The sequence below is a fragment of the Acomys minous genome, assembly GCF_964271855.1.
Source record: "Acomys minous genome assembly, chromosome: 12".
NCBI classification, from domain to species: Eukaryota; Metazoa; Chordata; class Mammalia; order Rodentia; family Muridae; genus Acomys; species Acomys minous.
Genome location: NC_140493.1, coordinates 2,014,662 through 2,033,049, shown reverse-complemented (window position 1 = coordinate 2,033,049; position 18,388 = coordinate 2,014,662). Strand labels below are relative to the sequence as shown.

At 56.2% G+C, this 18,388-nt stretch overlaps 1 protein-coding gene across 1 annotated transcript; it reads right to left on the bottom strand.

The window, feature by feature from the left end:
- Positions 1–5,766: 5,766 nt before the first annotated feature.
- On the bottom strand, positions 5,767–17,709 carry KRT82 (keratin 82). Its single transcript, XM_084749632.1, has 9 exons — positions 17,266–17,709; positions 15,114–15,322; positions 12,866–12,926; positions 12,193–12,288; positions 10,248–10,412; positions 8,506–8,631; positions 7,606–7,826; positions 7,397–7,428; positions 5,767–7,053 (listed from the first exon to the last, which is right to left on the bottom strand). The coding sequence occupies exons 1-9, from the start codon at positions 17,668–17,670 to the stop codon at positions 6,809–6,811; spliced, it is 1,560 nt and encodes a 519-aa protein (XP_084605758.1). The 5' UTR covers positions 17,671–17,709; the 3' UTR covers positions 5,767–6,808.
- Between the last annotated feature and the right edge of the window lie 679 nt (positions 17,710–18,388).

Genomic DNA, 18,388 nt, shown 5'->3' with positions numbered 1-18,388 from the left:
ACCGGGGTCCTCTGGAAGAGCAGTGCATACTCGTGACCTCCGAGCCGCCTCTCCAGATCCCTAGGCACATGTTTTAATCAATATCTCCTATTCAGATATCAAATAGGCATCTCAAACAATAGATTCCCAAATGCTACCTAATTCTTCCTGCTTCATACTTTTCACCCACCAATCTCACTGTCTCTGCAATAGCTCACGCAGTAAGCCTTGGAATAATTCTCTCCCCGGTCCCTGCCTTTGCTCAGCGTTTCACTCGTCCACCACATGCCCATCTTCACAGAATCTGGACCTCGGGTTCTCGGTTACACTGAGGTCCATTGCTTGCTCCTCACTGGGTCTGCTGACTCGTGCCCCTGGGATGTCACTCCCAACAGCACAGTCAAGGGCTCCTTTGAAGACCTGTTACACCAGGTTGTATCTTTGCCAGAAGCGGTGCTTCTGCAGTGGCTGCACTTGCCTCTGCTGCCCCATTGCTCTCTCTGCTGCTTGTCCACTGCTCAGGAGGGCCCCCCCCCCCCCCCCCCCCCGCTGCAGACATCAATCGCTGGCTGTTTGTATCACTGGGGCCATTTCACCTCTAACAGCTCCCCCAAACCTTTCAGGTGTTTGTTCATTTGCTACCTTCTCGCTTGCTGTTGGGGCTCTCTGCTTCCTCGTCTCCTGTCATTTGAGGCACTCACTGTCTTGCGTGGATTGCCTACTGGCTTTTGCTTGCCCTGGCTGGAAAGCTAGCTCTAGGAAGCAACACCATCACGGCGTGCTGTTCGGCTTTGTTGAATGAATCGATACATTTCAAGGGTTAAAAGCAGAGAAAGGGGTGGGTGGGTGGTGTGGCATTTGGGCATTTGGCTTTGCAGATACTTTAGGAAGAGGAGCCTCTGGGCACCACAGTGGACAGAGGCAGACCGAGAGATGCCGGAGGCACAGACATCTGAGAGCTGACAAAACATGTGGATTTTCCTCCGGCTGGTTGTTGGAGTTTGCATCCGCCTGCTTGGAGAAAATGGATCTGCGTGGCTCTGAGGCCAGGCAAAGAGTCGCAGGAGAGTGGGAAGAGGACAAGAGGAACTCACTGAGGGTGGAAAGGGGGAGGGGATGGGGGTGGGGGTGGGGGGTGGCAGGAAGGACAGCCTGGAGGGCAGAAGGCTTGACTCAGAAGACGGAGTCCCGCGCACTGGGTTTAATCCCACTCTCACCACTCTGTAGGTAGCAGTGTGGGCTGGGTCAGTGTGTTCTGGTGTACGTAAGTACAGTAATAGAAGTGCCTGTTTGCAAAAACCCCCCCCCAAAAAAGGATAACACTACCAATTAAAAACCCTGTTTTAACAGCGCCACACCCTAGCTGCTCGAAACAGTGTTAGTAGGCAAATACTACCCTGCTGCATGGTTTGCCAGTGGCCTTCAGGGGCCTGGTTAGTGTGAGTTCAGTTTCCTTATGTTTGCTCTCACTTCTAGCCCTCTGGCCCAGCCCTCCATCTACTTTTAAGCAGGCCCCCGGTTCTCTACTGTACCCCACATTCCCATTGCAGGATCCTCCTTGCTCCATTAGGCATTCCTGGACTGTTTTCATTTGGGCTTTCCTTGCACTCTGAGCAGGAAGGGTGGGAGGGAGTGACTAGGGCCAGTCAAGCGTAACCTGTCACCATCAGCACTTTATAGTTCTGAGACATCATTTCGCCAGACGATGCATAACACAGTCCTAAGCTGTGTTCTAGGGGTGGTGGGTGGAGGCAGGGGGAGGAGTCTCCCCCGGAGACTCTGGCTGGAGGTTTTGCTGCTGTGACAGTTTCTCTTGTCAGGGAGCCTGAGTGTAATCCCAGAGATCTGCCTCTCCTCAGCGGTGTGACTGAGCCTCCACTGCTGGGTCATCATGATGCTATCTGGGGCATGGGAGGACGGGAGGGGAAACCCCCCTCCCAGCTAGCCAAGCAAGGTCCAGGAACCCTGGGTAGGCCTGGCTGGGCGCGTGGGAAGGACAGGAGGCTTTGAGGAACTCCTCCTTCTGCCGGGTATGAGATTGTGCTGAGGTTCTCATGTCGAGACCTGCTCCTGCCAGGAAAGCAAGTTCTGGAGTCTGTCCCCTCCCCCATCCCCCCAGAAAGTGGCTGGGTGGGTCAGAGGTGGAAGTCATCATTGGCCAGCACCTCCTTGCCTGGGACCTCTCAGACTGAGGGCCCAAATGTTTCCCTAGAGGAAGTAAAGTGCTCCCCCTTTATTGGGAGATGCCTCCTACCCACCAAAAGGATGAGTTTTTCAGGTTGGATCCAATATTCTTTGCCTACCCGGTGTGACCTGCCCGGAGTGAAAATGTTGCTCCTGGCAGGCATGGAGCTCAGATTGCTCCCACAGAGCCGCACCGTGTTCTATTCTCACTGTGTGCATGCTGACTGCAGTTGTGTTGGGATGACAGTGAATCTTCCTGCCCTTGGTTCTGACGCTCCAGCTTCCTGGTCCTCTGCTCAGTACCCTTCCCTTCCCTTCCCTTCCCTTCCCTTCCCTTCCCTTCCCTTCCCTTCCCTTCCCTTCCCTTTGCTTCTTCTCCTCCCTCCTTCCACTCAACTCTATACTGGGGATTGAACACAGGGCCTTGTGCATGTTAGACAACTGGTCTACCTGGGCTTTGCTTCCCCCGGCCCTTCCCCCATTCCATACTACGTTGCCCAGGCTGGCTGTTAGGCAACTGGTCTACCCGAGCCTTATCTCCCACCCACACCCCCTGTCTGTACTAAGTGCCAGGCTGCCCTACTCCATGCAGGAGTCTGTAGTTCTGACTTAGTCTCCAGATCCACAGTGCCATTTTTGAAGCCATTGTCCCAAGCTAAACTGCTGGGTTTCTTCCTGAGTGCTTGGTAACCCTAGCTGTAGAAAGGCAGCAATGAAGTGAGCCTGGGACCGCATGAGGAAAGGCCACTGGGACAGGAGCAGAGGATTCTGGGGACAAGCTCATGGGGCAGGAAGGAAGCACTTGACAACCAGGACAGAAAGAGGGGATGGGCTTGTGAGACACTCAGGAAGGCAGACACAGGAAGTGGAGCCTACCTCCAAGTCCTTCCACCCACTGCATCTTTGCAGATTCTTTCCCAGCTCTCCTTATTTGGGCTGCCTTCTGTAAGGAACTAGGATTAGCTTCACCCAGCAGTATAGGATCCCTCTAGTTCCCCAGTCAGTACCCATCCCGGCTGCACGGAGAGCAGGTGTTTGGGGAGAGCGGGGTGAGAACTACCAGTTACCACCAGGGGGCGCTTTCCACCTGCTGTGGGTTACTACAAGACAAGAGAGAGTGCTCCTGGGATCTGAAGATAAGCGGCCTGAGCTGGGGTGTCCGGCAACCTGTGTGATAGTGCTTGCTTGGGGACCTCACCTCACAGCAAACACCCTGATCTGGAACAAAAGACCCTCAGGGGCTGGTTGCTGACTCCAGAGCCCTAGGAACTTGGCAGGCACAGAGACAGGGCCAGAGATGAAGGCTCTCCCTCAGTAAGCAAAGGGGGAGCCTCAGATCCCAGCTGCCGAGCCTCCTACTGGGGGCTTCTCTCCCCTCACAGTCCTGTAAGCCTTTGTGGTTCAGACTTGCCTGCTACCTGCTGCTCTTCCTCAGAAGTCCTGTTGAAGTGATACCCTGAGTTCTGTCCCCCACGCCCACCCCCACCCCACTTGGCCACATTTACTTACAGCTATAATTGGTGCTCTGGCTCTGCACCCCCATTAAGCTGCTCTTAAGAGCACCCGGGTACAACACATAGCCCCATACAACGTGCTTCTTTAAGGGGACCTGGTAAAGTTTCTGTCTAGGCACAGATGTTTGTAGCTATCGTTATAATTATAAAACATTTTTATCATGTCAGAAAGAACCTGGGATTTCTCTGGCTCCTAGCATCTCTTCCTGGTTCTAAAGATCTACCCTTCACCGTTGTCTCTATGGAGTTCCCATTTTCATTGCATTTACAGGAGCTGAGTCATGGGATTAGTGGCCACTCGTGACCAGCTTTCCTCACTTTGCATGCTTCGAGGACTGCCTATGCTGGAGTGTTGTGGCACTAGGCTCTGATTCCTTTCTAAGAATAAAGCAGTTTTTCACTGTTGATACATTTTGCTTACCTGTTGATGGACTCTTGAGTTGTTTCCAAATCTTGGCTGTTATGAACAATATAGCAACTTTTGGTGTATGGACACACATGTTCATTTCCCTAGGAGTGGACTGGCTAGGTAACTCTGTAACATTCTTAGAAGCCAGACCCAGGTTCTGGGCTGGGCTTGTGCACTCCCATCTGCCCACCCTCAGGAACCTAACAGCTGTTTATGTCGTCACTTACCAACACCAGGTAGTGGTGTCCACCCCAGCTCCCTGTCTCCATCTCTCTCCCTTGCCCCTCTGTTCTCTCTCGTGCCCACTCTGAGGTGGCCTTTTGCTTTCCTTCCTCCCCCAATATCGTCACTAGATCTGTTGTGTGGCAATTTCTTTTCTTTTCTTTCTTTTTTTTTTTTTTTGAGGGGGTGGGGTTTCGGGACAAGGTCTCTTTGTGTGTTCTAGAACTTGCTCTGTAGACCAAGCTGGCTTTGAACTCAGAGATTCGCCTGCCTCTGCCTCCTAAGTGCTGAGATTAAAGGTGTGTGCCACCACTAAGCTGAATAGCGTAATTTCTTAGTGGCACCCCTTGGCACGGGCCTGCCAAAGGTACCCCCACCCCCTGCCGCCTTTTCTTCTCAATGAGACCTTAGTATTGGTACTTATAAGGAGGGCTGTCTCTGTCACCTTTGTACTGTCAGCACCTGGTAGCCTGACTCAGGTCTTAACATCTGTTATTGGCTGCCTGTGATGTCACATGCCTTTAATCCCAGCACTCAGAAGGCAGAGACAGGAGGTTCTCTCTGATTTTGAGGCTATCCTGGTTTACAAAGCAAGTTCCAGGGCAGCTAGGACTACGTAGGGAGGCTGTGTCTCAAATATAAACAAAATAAAACAAAAAACGTATTGCCTAAGTGAGAAGTGGAAGTGTGGGTTCTTTTAAACATGCTGCCCAGAATCTGCAACTCCAGGCTTCTTGCCACACTCCTGTCTGGCCTCCCTGTGAGCCTCTCCACCCAGTGTTCGGCACAGTCACTAGCGTGTCTTGAGCATTATTTATGGCTCCATAGTTTGGCCCCTTTCTCATCTCAGTGTCATGGCCTCCAGCTCAGAGGCCCTGCTCTGTGTGTGGCTATGAGGTGGAGGCTCCTTCTGACTCCCACAGGGGGCACTCTGAGGTCAACAGGGCCAGCAGGGTGGGCACTAGAGCCTCATGGAGGATGGGACTGCTGGCATCCATCCAGCCTTGCCTCCAGGTCCTCGGGCTCCTTAAATGAGGGCAGGTGGGGGTGGATGTCCTGACCTCCTCCCCTCCACTGAGTCTAGCTGTCAATCACTTCCAAGCTTTCCCAAGGTGTGGTCCTGGGAATGGTGCAGAGGGAAAAGAGCCAAGGGCGTGGGAGACATATGATGGGGTCCTGTAGGTCTCCTCTAGATCATGTGTGGGGACCCACGTAACAGGGAGGCTTACACACAACACATGTGCTGTCCATGGAGAGGGTCTTGCAAATGTGTGACGAGCAGGCTTTCGGTACGGATTGTATGGTGTCGTGTTTATTCCACAGGCTGCTTGCAAGTCAGGCACTCGAGGCTTTCCCACTCGTGTGACTCCTTCCTGTCCACCCCCAAACTGCAGCTCTCGCTAGGCTGCTCACCAGTCCCCTTAGGCCATCGCAGCTCACAATGACAGGCTGAGGCGCGTAGTTCGTCCCTAGAGTGGGAACCGAGTTTATTGGAAACAGACAGCTCAGAGGCTCCTCAGGGAGAACCTGGACTCTAGGGGGCCAGGATTTGCAGATGAGCCTAGCACTTCCTCCCTCTCTTACGCCCTAAACCAGCGCCCCGATCCCCCCACCCCCGCCCCCAGTGATGGAGGCTGCCCGCACCACTGTGGGTGAACCATGCTCCTATTTGACTCAAGGCCTGAAGCTGGAGAAATTGGATGAGAGGGTGCAGGAAGGAGGAGGCAGAGGGCGCTTAGGTGCAGTGACGCAGACCAGCTCTTCACTGTCTGTCTGGGCGGCACCCAGGCCACGGGCTCTCAGCTTTGTTCTAGGCACGCCTCGCCATCAGCTGCCAGTGACAGCTGTAACTTTTAGTTTGAGTCCAATATACTAACTACCTGAATATCACTGTTGAGTCTCAGCGCTCGGGAGACACCAGCAGTGCCCAGCGACCTGACCCTGCAGCTCTGATCTGGACCTTGGTTTTGAAATTCAGAATAGGATTTGGGGAATCACCTTTTGATTTTTTTTTTTTTTTTAATAATAGTGCATGCTTCAGGTGGGTGCTGTGAATTCAATTTTCTTCGGTATTTGAGAGCCAGAGGGAAGGAAACAGGGAGGCAGGGTACGGGGTAGAAAGGTTAGGGCTGGCTTTGTGAGGAAAGTGGCACGGAGTCTTTCACAAAATAGAACTGTAGTGTGCCCACCTGGCCCTCTGTCCTGGGAGAGAGCTGGTTAGACCGTGGCCACTCTCTTGACAGTACTAGAGTTGACTGTTGCTACCCCAGGTGACAGGACCAATGCAGCCCCGTTCTCTGTATCCCACACACTCTGGGCCTAGCTTGGGCTCTGCATCCAGATATGTGAGGGGCGGCTCTGAAGATTAGAGTGGAGCTGAGAGTAGCTCAGCTCCCAGGAGTATCCTAGGGCAGTGCGAAGTTGGTGAGGGAAGGGAGAGTTCTGGAATGTTCTGGCCTTCATCCCTGTGGAGATGCGATGTCCCCAGCTTCCACTAACACTAGCGGCTGCATGAGTTGCTACCAGCCCCCATCTTCATGCTTGAGCTCCGCCCACTCCCACATCCCAGGAGCCCTTGGGGCTCACAAGGGATGTAGAGTTCGCTGCCGCCGCCAGTGCCGACCACGCTGCAGCCCCCGCTGTTCCTCAGGATGCCCGTGGGCCCCGCGCAATATTCGGTCCTCAGCATGGGTGTGCCAACCACACAAGGCTCGTAGAGAACCGCACCTTTGGAGCTACTGACAGCTGTAGGAACGGGAAAGCAAGCATGCTCAGGGTCCCACGTGAACCACGCCCGCCCTGGACCACGCCCACCCTGGACCATACCAGTCAGATCTCTGAACCTCCCAGTATTGATACCCACCTCCAAGGACAGTCATTTAATCAGCTGATTCCCATTTCTAATCACACGCAGTGCTTGGAAGTGCCCCACACATTCGCCCCTTTTCCCCTTGCACAGCCCTGTTGGATTTTCTCCACCCGGGCAGACAAGCTTTTCCCGTGGGGTTGGATGGATGTGATAGGCTTTCTACTTTGGTTAATCAAATATGGAGATCCAGAGTCCAAGATGCATGGCTCCGCTACTTACAGATATTCACAGGCCCGATGCCTTCACACAACCTAGTGAAGGAAGGGAAAAGAGATCAGGTGCTTGTTTGGAAGAGGGTCCTGCTTTCTGCACTCTCTGTGTTTCAGGGGCGGGGGAGGGGTTATGGCAGACTGCGCTTTGTTCCCCAAGACCATGGGATGGTAACAGCAGCAGCTGCCCTAGGGAGGCCCATCTTCCACTCGGCTCACCGGTGCTCCTCGCCCTCCAGCAGGCGCCTGTAGGTGGCGATCTCGATGTCCAGCCCCAGCTTGGAGTTCATCACCTCCTGGTACTCCTTGAGCAGGCAGGCCATGTCCTGCTTGGCCTTCTGCAGGGCCTCCTCCAGCCCTGCCAGCTTGCACTTGGCGTCGCTGAGGGCAGCTTCCCCCTGCTGCTCTGCCTGAGCAATGGCTCCCTCGAGTTTGCAACGCTGGGGAGAGGGCACAGGAAGGTGTCATTGGGACTAGACCAGCGGAGTAACACATAGTGGCTCCTGCAGTGCCTGGCTCATCTTGAGGAGAGCTGAGATTTTCTTTTTGTATATGCTTAGTAACTGTGCCTGGGGTAGGCAGGGATGGGGTGGTGGCCAATAGACAGCAGTGCCTGGCTGGTTTTCATTAGCCTAGTAGAATTGAGTAGGTCTAGTTTTATTTTATTTTATTTATTTATTTATTTGTTGGTTTTTTTAAGACAAGGTTTCTCTGTGTAGCCTTGGCTGTCCTAGACTCATTTTTTAGACCAGGCTGGCCTTGAACTCACAGCGACCCGCCTGCCTCTGCCTCCCGAGTGCTGGGATTAAAGGCGTGCGCCACCATGGGCAGCTGGCGAGTAGGTTTAATTTTATAAACAGCTTACTCATGTTTAAAGTCAGGCTTCCAGGGTGAGAGACTGGGTTTGAAGCTACTGCCTTGCTACCTCCGTGGCGGTAGGCTGCCTGACTTTGTGGGGGCTGTTTATGCCCCTTGTGAGGGAAGGGCTTGCTTCCTGTGAGACAAAGCGGCCGGGGCTTGTATCTCTTCCTCACTGCTCACTGCCAAGGTTTGCTTCGCCCTGCATGGCCCAGCAGGAAAGTGGACCTCTGGCTCTCCCGGCCACTTAGGGGGCCTCACCTGGCCTTTGACTGCTTCTATGTCCTGCTGCAGCCGCTGGATCAGCCTGTTCATCTCCAGGATTTCGTTCTTGCGGTTGCGCAGGTTGTCACAGTGGTTCCCAGCCGTCAACCTCAACTCCTCGTACTGCGGGGACACAGAGGTGAGATCCCAGGACCCCACCGTGTCACCTCCTCCTCGTTGGTGCTGGTGGGGCTCCTGGCCGAGGTGCCCTGCGCCCATCCTTGCCCTGATTCCTGGCCCTTTTCTCATCTGCGTCAGGGGCCTTGTGTGGCTGCTTCTCATTCCTACGTCAGGTGGCCCTGACCCCTCTGTCCCCTACGCTCCTACATTGCTTCTTTTGCATCTGGTCCCCTCACCCCACCCCCACCCCTACCCCCCACTCCCCCCCCCACCCTCACCTCCAACCCCACTCCCATCCCCACCCTCATCCCCGAGCCTGAGCTCTCTTGAAAACTTTTTTAAAAAATTTCATATCCTGTTGGACTTTAGAAGGACTGTATGCTCAACCTGGGGTTGGACAGTCAAAACCAAAACATAATGTGGTGTCATGCTTTGGTTAACTTAACAAACAAACAAACAAACAAACAAAACAAAACAAAACAAACAAGCAAACCAAGAATCAAATAAAAACATCAGAAATCAGATTCAAAGTGAAAGCCGTTTTGCTTATTTTTAAGTTAGCTGCCCTCCCGCTGCTCTCTGCGTATGGGTGTTCTGTGTCCCCCGAGAGTAGGTCAAATGTCAAGGCTCCTGCTTTCCCAGACCCCGTTTGCCACCACTCTTATCACCTGCAGAGACTCACTGCTTGACCCTGGACACTGATGAGTGTCCCCGTGCAATTGGGTGTGGCTAGACCCATGTTGTTCCCAAGAGGACCCTAGACCTCTTCAGACAGACAGACAGACAGACAGACAGACAGACAGACAGCACCTCTGTGGGTCGCCCTCCCTTATTTTCCTCATTGGCTGTGCTGTGTGGCTATACTACACACATCACCTGACACACCCTCCCTCAGTCTGGCTCTCTCTGTCATGTTGGCTCTGCCTTGGAGAAGGCAAATGACAGGAAGGTGAGGCTTGCCAGCTTTCCCAGCCCCTGCTACACCTGCAGCTCCATGCTCTGTGCTTGGCCTGTGAGAAATGCTCAAGGAATAGTTGCTGAATGTGGGAGCCAGTGGGTGAGCAGGCACACACACACACACACACACACACACACACACACACACACACACACACACACACACAGCACTGCACAGACAAGGCATTGAGGATGAGATGACAGGATTTGTTAGATCCGGCTGCCCGAGGGCTCCCCTTGCCCTCCCAGCAAGCCCCTAATTACTAAGTCTGGGGAACCTGTAATCACTGGTTCTGCTCCACCACCAGGAACACCCAAGCCAGCGGCCCCCACCTACACGGTGAAGCACAGAAGCCTCTCTGCCATCAACAGCAATTACACTGATTGCATGCTGCTCGGAGGGCCACTGTAGTGAGTCTGCGAACAAACAGAGCTGGGGACCTGGCACCCTGGTGTCAAGGCTGGGCAAAGACCTGACCTGGCAGGAGCCACAGAGCTTAGGTTTATGTGGGTTCCTCGGTGCCGTCGTGGAGTGGCCCAGACTTGTGAGGTCTTTAGCCCCTGTCTCGTGCTTCTCCCTGCTCCCTACTTTTGCCCTCACCCTCCTCTGCTCTGACGCCTCTCCCCAGCGCCAGCACTGCCCATCCGCACCCCAGCCTCACCCGGCACTGGTACCAGGCCTCTGCTTCTGCTTTGCTTCGGCTGGCAATGTCGTCATACTGAGCCTTGATCTCAGCTACGATGCTGTCCACGTCCAGTTCCCGGCTGTTGTCCATCTTCACGATGACGGAGGTCTCAGAGATCTGAGACTGCAGCAGGCTGATCTCCTGCGGAGGCCATGCAGGAGGGCGTGAGCAGTGAGGGGCATGCAGGGGGCGTGAGCAGTGAGGGCCATGCAGGGGGCGTGAGCAGTGAGGGCCATGCAGGGGGGCATGAGCAGTGAGGGCCATGCAGGGGGGCATGAGCAGTGAGGGCCATGCAGGGGGCGTGAGCAGTGAGGGCCATGCAGGGGGGCATGAGCAGTGAGGGCCATGCAGGGGGGCATGAGCAGTGAGGGCCATGCAGGGGGGCGTGAGCAGTGAGGGCCATGCAGGGGGGCGTGATCAGTGAGGGCCATGCAGGGGGGCATGAGCAGTGAGGGCCATGCAGGGGGCGTGAGCAGTGAGGGCCATGCAGGGGGGCATGAGCAGTGAGGGCCATGCAGGGGGGCATGAGCAGTGAGGGCCATGCAGGGGGGCGTGAGCAGTGAGGGCCATGCAGGGGGACGTGAGCAGTGAGGGCCATGCAGGGGTGTGTGAGCAGTGAGGGCCATGCAGGGGTGTGTGAGCAGTGAGGGCCATGCAGGGGGGTGTGAGCAGTGAGGGCCATGCAGGGGGGCGTGAGCAGTGAGAGCCATGCAGGGGTGTGTGAGCAGTGAGGGCCATGCAGGGGTGTGTGAGCAGTGAGGGCCATGCAGGGGGGCGTGAGCAGTGAGAGCCATGCAGGGGGGCGTGAGCAGTGAGAGCCATGCAGGGGACGTGAGCAGTGAGGGCCATGCAGGGGGGCGTGAGCAGTGAGAGCCATGCAGGGGTGTGTGAGCAGTGAGGGCCATGCAGGGGTGTGTGAGCAGTGAGGGCCATGCAGGGGGGTGTGAGCAGTGAGGGCCATGCAGGGGGGCGTGAGCAGTGAGAGCCATGCAGGGGTGTGTGAGCAGTGAGGGCCATGCAGGGGTGTGTGAGCAGTGAGGGCCATGCAGGGGGGCGTGAGCAGTGAGGGCCATGCAGGGGGTGTGAGCAGTGAGAGCCATGCAGGGGGGCATGAGCAGTGAGGGCCATGCAGGGGGTGTGAGCAGTGAGAGCCATGCAGGGGGGCGTGAGCAGTGAGGGCCATGCAGGGGGTGTGAGCAGTGAGGGCCATGCAGGGGGGTGTGAGCAGTGAGGGCCATGCAGGGGGGTGTGAGCAGTGAGGGCCATGCAGGGGGGTGTGAGCAGTGAGAGCCATGCAGGGGTGTGTGAGCAGTGAGGGCCATGCAGGGGTGTGTGAGCAGTGAGGGCCATGCAGGGGGGCGTGAGCAGTGAGGGCCATGCAGGGGGTGTGAGCAGTGAGAGCCATGCAGGGGGGCATGAGCAGTGAGGGCCATGCAGGGGGTGTGAGCAGTGAGAGCCATGCAGGGGGGCGTGAGCAGTGAGGGCCATGCAGGGGGTGTGAGCAGTGAGAGCCATGCAGGGGGGCATGAGCAGTGAGGGCCATGCAGGGGGGCGTGAGCAGTGAGAGCCATGCAGGGGGCGTGAGCAGTGAGGGCCATGCAGGGGGTGTGAGCAGTGAGGGCCATGCAGGGGACGTGAGCAGTGAGGGTACAGCCAAGAGAGCAGCCTGCAGTGGCCTCCTGGGACCTGTTCCTGCTTTGTCCACAGTCCCCAGCCTGCCCCTTGTCCTTGTCCCTCTGATGTCCCAGAATTTCTCTAGGGGAGACCCAACAACCAGCGATCTAGATGATATGCCCTGGGGAGTCTCACTCCCTGGGCGCCTGTGGCATCCTTCTAGTGCTTGCCTTGGCTCTCCTGCCCACCTCTGTCCCGCTGGAACTGGCCTCACAGGTCACCCAGAAGACCTAGTGGCTTTGAGTACCTCCTCAAACAGGGCTTTCAGGAACTCAGTCTCATGTTCTAGAGCCTCCAAGTTGGTTTCCAGGTCGGCCTTCACCAGGAAGGCTGTGTCCACATCCTGTAACAGTGACAGAACTGTGACCTGCTGCAGGGCTGTAGGAGCCGTGCCCAACGCCAGCTGGTCACTCCCTGAGCCAGCTGACGGCAGGGATGGCTGTGGGCCTGGGACCTCTTCTCTGAGGCCAGGTGAAGGCCAAGGGAGATGGGGCCAAGGAGGAAAGGCGGGGGCCTGACCCAGTGGGAAGGGTGTGGAAGGAGAGGGCTAGAGGCTACCCAGAGTTCCTGCGCAGAGGCTGCCCGGAACCATTTTACGTCAGCTGAGGAGCTGGGCAGCTGCTGCTGTGCCCGGGATTGAGTCAGTGTTCATCAGTTGCTTGGGCGGTGGGTTCACGGCCCTTCCCCGGCTCTGACCCCATGTAAGTAGGGGGTGGACAATGTGTGGAGACCAGGAGAAGCCCTGTTTCTATGCAGGGTGGAGCTGACTTGGGTGTCAGCCTTTCTTCTTTCAACAGGGCCAGCACATGAGACAAAGGGAGAGGAACTTATTTGCGGAAGTGGCCTTGGGGCATGGATGGGCACCGGGACCAGTGTGGGGTTGAAATCTGGGTTCTGTGCTTCACCGCGTACCCCCTCACCTTCTTCAAGGTGACAAACTCATTCTCGGCACAGGGCCGCAGGGAGAGTTCCTCTTCATACCTGTGGGAACGGGAAACACTGCTTTGGTTAGGTGTAGGGCTTGGAAGGGGCCTCTTATCCCGTGGGCGCTCTGACTGTGCCCGGGAGCCCATGTCCCAGCCTTCTCTCCAGACCCTCTGGGGACAGACACTTGTCACCAGAACACCTCACAGTTATCCCTCGGAGTACCCCCTCCCACCGCCAATGGCCTGCGTCAGTGACCACCTGTTGTACTTCATCCTCTTGCTGTGGAGGTGCCCCGCCCCCCACAGCCATTTCCTTTGGAAATGGGAGAAAGGTCATGCCGCTGGCACGTCATCTTTCCCAAGCTGTTCTGAGGAAGCTGTAATCCCCGGGAGATTCCCAGATGACCTCTTCCTTGTCTACAGGGTATGTGTGGCCCCCACCTGAAGCCCAGGGGTAGAGGTAGCAATTACCTACTTCCTGGAGCACAGAGACAGCCCAGGCACATCCCTCCCACTCCTTAGGGGCTCCTCGGTCCCCACACACTGTGCCCACGGCAGAGGGAATGGAGTCGGGGTTCAACCTTGCTGCACTGACAGTTTGATGAGCACAGCCAATCCGTGGAGTCTCCCCTGTGCTCCCGGTGCCCACCTCTCTCTCTTTGGTCCAGCAGAGCTCTGCCTAGCTTGACGAAGAGGTCTGGAGCTACTGCCCAAGTTTGAATCCCTACTCTGTCACACAGTAGACATTACCAAACTGGGTGGGAGATGGCTTTAGGGGGGGCCCTCGTTATTGACAGGGGTATCCCCAGTAGAACGGGGCCAACCCAGGCCTGCCTCAAAGCACTCTTGTGAGTTAGTTGACATCTGTGATGTCCTATAACAATGCGCCGGGTGGGACAAGCGTTGCGCAAGAGTTTGCCACTGTGGTTGATAGGCCAGAAGGACCTCGGGTTTAAAATACAAAGGTGACATTTTGAGCTGCAAACCAGTCCACTCTGGCCTTGCTGTGTACTCCTCAAGGGAGGCGTTGCTGCTCTACACCTGGCCTCTGCCCTCTCCCACAGTCTGCCTGTCAGCCACCCGCTCCTCCCTTCCTCCCTCCATTTTTAAAGCTCTACCCTGGCCTCTAATTAATTAAAAAAAAAAATTGATACGGATCTTACTCTGTAACCTTTGAACTCCCCGTGTATCTCAGGTTAGCCCTAGAACTCACAACTGTCTAGCCTCAGCCTCCTGAGTACTGGTATTAGGATACAGGTACCACCATACCAGGCTCCGAGTCTCTTTTACAAGAGGCCGGCTGGAGGAAAAACTATCTGCCGAGGTCATGGTCCAAGCGTGTCCCATGTCCCTGCCCCCTGTTTCTCCTCTCTTCTGCTCTTCTTCCTGGTACTGTGGGGTGGGGGTGGGAGGGCATCACTTCCTAGCACAGTGCCTGCCACTATGAAGGCCAGTGGTTGACGCTTAACAGTCATGTCCCCAGCAACGGCTCTACTTTACCGACACATCGCTTGCCCAGTCTTCTTGCGCCATTTCCCCTCAACAGAAACATGCTCTCCAAGTCCCATGTAGTTCCCATGAGGCTCTGAGCAGGACTACCCATAACCCCCTAGGTGACAAGTGCTCTGGGCCTCCTCCAAGCTGGGGACCTCCTTTTCACTAACGGAAAGCCACCTACTTCACACTGAGAGGCAGGCTCAGAGCCTGTCCCGAGGAGCGAGCGTGGGGATGGGACAGACAACGGAAACCCACAGCCCCTTATAGGGGAGGGCAGGGGAGCCAGGTGTCAGGAGACAGAACACGTGAGCTGTGATGTCTGGATGGGAATGGGGCAGGCATGGGGGGGGGGGACCTGAGAGGAGAGGGCTCATCAAATGGAGGCAAGAGCCTGGGGTGGTCCGGGGCGGGGGGGGTCTAGGATGTAGTTCTTGGTGTGCAGAGGGAGTGCCGCATGGAACGCCAACTAAGAGTGTAGCTGGGGCAGAGGCCCGGGCTCCGGAAGTGGCAAGTGAGAGAGTGTTTGCAGCAAGGCGCTTTGAAGGCCTCATTCACGCCAGGTGGGAGGAAGGGAACTGGGGCAAAGACACACTTTTCAGGGCTCCTGTGGGGGTGATAACATGGGTGCTCTGGGCTACCTAATTGTTCTGCCGTGGAGTGCCCTGCTTTGTGGACAGGGGGAGACCTGGGTTGTTTCTGCAGCTTGCTCTTGCTCCACGGCAGGGTGAGGGCAGAGGCCACTTACTTTTTCTTGTAACCCTCCAGCGCATCCTGGAGGCTGCAGAGCTCGGCTTCCAGTCTCCCGTGGTCCCCCGACACACAGTCCAGCTGCCGCCGCAGTGCACAGATGTAGCCTTCGAAGAGCGGCTCCATGTTGTTCTGGCAACTTCTCTGCTGCTGCATAAAGTTCCACTTGGTCTCCAGCAGCTTGTTTTTCTGCTCCAGGAACCGTACCTGCCCGGAGAACGGGAGTCACCGTGTGGAAAGGACTGGGAGAGCATGCTTTGCAATGACCAGGTCTCTGCCGAGACTGACACCCAAGAGGATGTGTCTTTGTGCCTGCCTCCTTTACCTTAGGGGCCTTCCCCTCCGTGGTCATGTGGAAAACATGCTGCCCCAAATCCCTGGGCAGTCCACACGGAGCTCTCTGGCTGGCCCCTTTTGGTAGCCCTGTGACCTGGACCATACTTCCTCCCCTTGCGAGCCTCTCTCTCCTTGGCACGAGCTCACCCACACATGAACGCCCGTGTCCAAGGCACCCAGCACAGGTCAGGGGTTGTGTCCTAGCACTGCTGACTTGTTCTGTCAGCCCAGCCCAGCAGTGCGGGCCACCGTGGCTCACCTTTCCCGCTTTTATGAGTTGGAATCAAGATTGGAAGCAGCGATGGGGTCAATCTGGTCACCGGCCAGTCTCAGGCACCCAGAACATGGTCTGTAGCCTTGCTCTGGGGTTTCCCGTCTCAGGGCTTCTGCTCTGCTCAGCAGCCATGTTAGCAGGCAGCTGGCAGCTTTATGGAAGAAGCTCACGCCTGAGGCGCCCCTCAGTGGGGTGGTTATAACCAGAAAGTAACAGGCTTGGTGGACCAGCTCCTATCATTCATTTGCAAGTGTGTGTGTGTGTGTGTGTGTGTGTGTGTGTGTGTGTGTGCGTGCGTGCGTGTACGTGTGCGTGTGCGTGCGTGCGTGCGTGCGTGTGTGCGTGCGTGTACGTGTGCGTGTGCATGTGCGTGTGCGTGTGCGTGTGTGTGTGTGTGTGTGTGTGTGTGTGTGTGACATGTGGAGGTCAGAGGACAACTTGGGGGAGTCAGTTCTCTCCCACCATGTGGCTCCTGGGGATCAGGCTCAGGGTGTCAGGCTTGGCAACTGACTTTACCCTTTGACCCATATCACTGGCCTGTGAGTTTTTTGTTTGTTTGTTTATTTTTGTTTTTGCGGGGGTGTGGGTGTGTGGGTAATGGTTGATACAAGGTCTCATGTAGTTCAGGCTGGCCTTGTACTCACTATGTGGCTGGGGCTGGCCTTGACCTCTGATCCTCTTGCCTTTACCTCCCATGTGCTGTTTGCTACAGCCTCCCCCACTCCCTGCCACCGTGGCTGGCCCCAGAGGCACGTTTCTATGCAGCACACAGCCTTTGAGTCTCACACTGTATTAACTGCCCATCCTCCCAGCAGGGCAGCAAAGTCCCAGAGACTGAGCTGTGAGCAGCTTACAGAGAGACTCAGGGTAGGAGGGACCTGCCAGGACTCAGGCCTTCTCACTGCTGCCTCAGGGATGTTTGCCCCAATCCTTGGGGTCTCCAGAAACAGCAGCCTAGCACTTGGCCTGGATCCTGACTCCCTAAGGTGTATGGGGCAAACCCAGGGGGTGGGGGTGGGGGGAACCACAGGCCAGCTCAGTGTTTTCTAGAAGCAATGTGTCTTCCAGCTCTCCAAAGCTTTGGTTTTGGGGCTGCCAAGAGCAAGACATGGGGAGTAGCCAGCTTATGCCCTGAGCTCTGTTCCACTTTTACCTCACCCCAGGCCTAAACAGATGGAAGACTATCTATGCCTTCAGGCCTGAGAGTCTTGGCACAGCCCAGGTACAGAGGAGGCAGCTCTGCTCCTCATGAGGAAGGCCTCGCCCTAGTGAGCCTTTGTCACCTTTTTCCTGTTACTTTGGAAGTCTCTCTGACAGACCGCTCTCTGACAACCTTGATAATCCGTCAAATGACGTCTGCTTGGGGCGGAGGCGGGAGGAGTGTTGCTAGTCAGGACTGGGAAGTAGGGATTTTCAATGACAAATGGTCATGGGATGCTCAGGAGGACCAGTTCCCCCCCCGCCCCCTTCCCCAGACAGAACGGATCCAGGACATTCTCTGCAGCATCTCTCGCCCCGGCCCCGCCCTTGCCGCCCCTACCTTGTTGATGAAGGACGCGAATCTGTTATTGAGGCATTTGATTTGCTCCTTCTCGTCCCTCTTCACCCTCTGCACTGTCGGGTCGATCTCCAGCTCCAGGGGGACCAGCAGGCTCTCATTGATGGTGACAGGGGTGATGCAGCTCGGAGGTCCGCAGGCAGCTCCCGCCCGGTACCCAAAGCCTGACATGCCACATCGGGAGGCCACACGGGGCTTCCCGAAGCCCACGTTGCACAGGCTCCGAGAGCCAAGGCAGCCCAGGGCTCGGAGGCCCCCACTGCCCCCGGGCCGGCAGGGCCCTTTGCTCACTTCATAGTGGGTTACCATCCGGGGCGTGGTGGCCGAGCTTGAGCTGAAACCCCGGCTGCCGCATCTGGAGCTCAGCTGGAAGTTTCGGCACGACATGGCTCCCTGGCAGAGATGGGCCGCTGGAGAGGAGGGCAGGCACAGGACTGACCAAACGGTGGCTTGGCTTTCCCCTTTTTATCTGGTGGGGGCTGGGGGGCCGCTGGACTGGTTCAAACCCCTAATCACTGCTAAATCAGGTTTATGAGCTTGGGATATTGGCAGCTGCTACGTACAAGGTTCATAATTAGGGTAGCAGGGAGCAAGAAGGAGCCAGTGGTCAATGCTTGGGGGGAGGGTCCCATAAAAATCCCATTAATTCTCCTTTCCTTGTTTATAGAAATGATGAAAGAGGCCAAGCAGGCGCTTATGAATGTCCTATCCCGTGGCTCGGCCTGCAGGGAAAGGAGAGTGGGACTCTGGGACGCTCACGGAAGGGGACTTCCCTGGGACGGATGTAGGCTGGGTGTTGTTTACCAGAGGGTTGGGTCAGCGTCCTCCTATAGACCCCGTGCTACTCCGTGTGCACCCAGACACCTCTAGAAGTACCCAAGGAGGAAGAAGGTGGCTAGCCACACCTTGTCCCTGCATCGGAAGCCCCCTTTTGCTCCTGCCCAGCTGCGTCACAGGGTCCTCCCGGAACAGGTACTGGACCCCCAGGATTCATTCACGTAGGCTGCTGGGGACTCAGGGTTAGGGTTAGGGTTAGGGTTAGGGGGGAGGAGAGACCTGAACATGAGGAAAGCAGAGGAAACGACGCTCTCCCCTACGCTCTGTG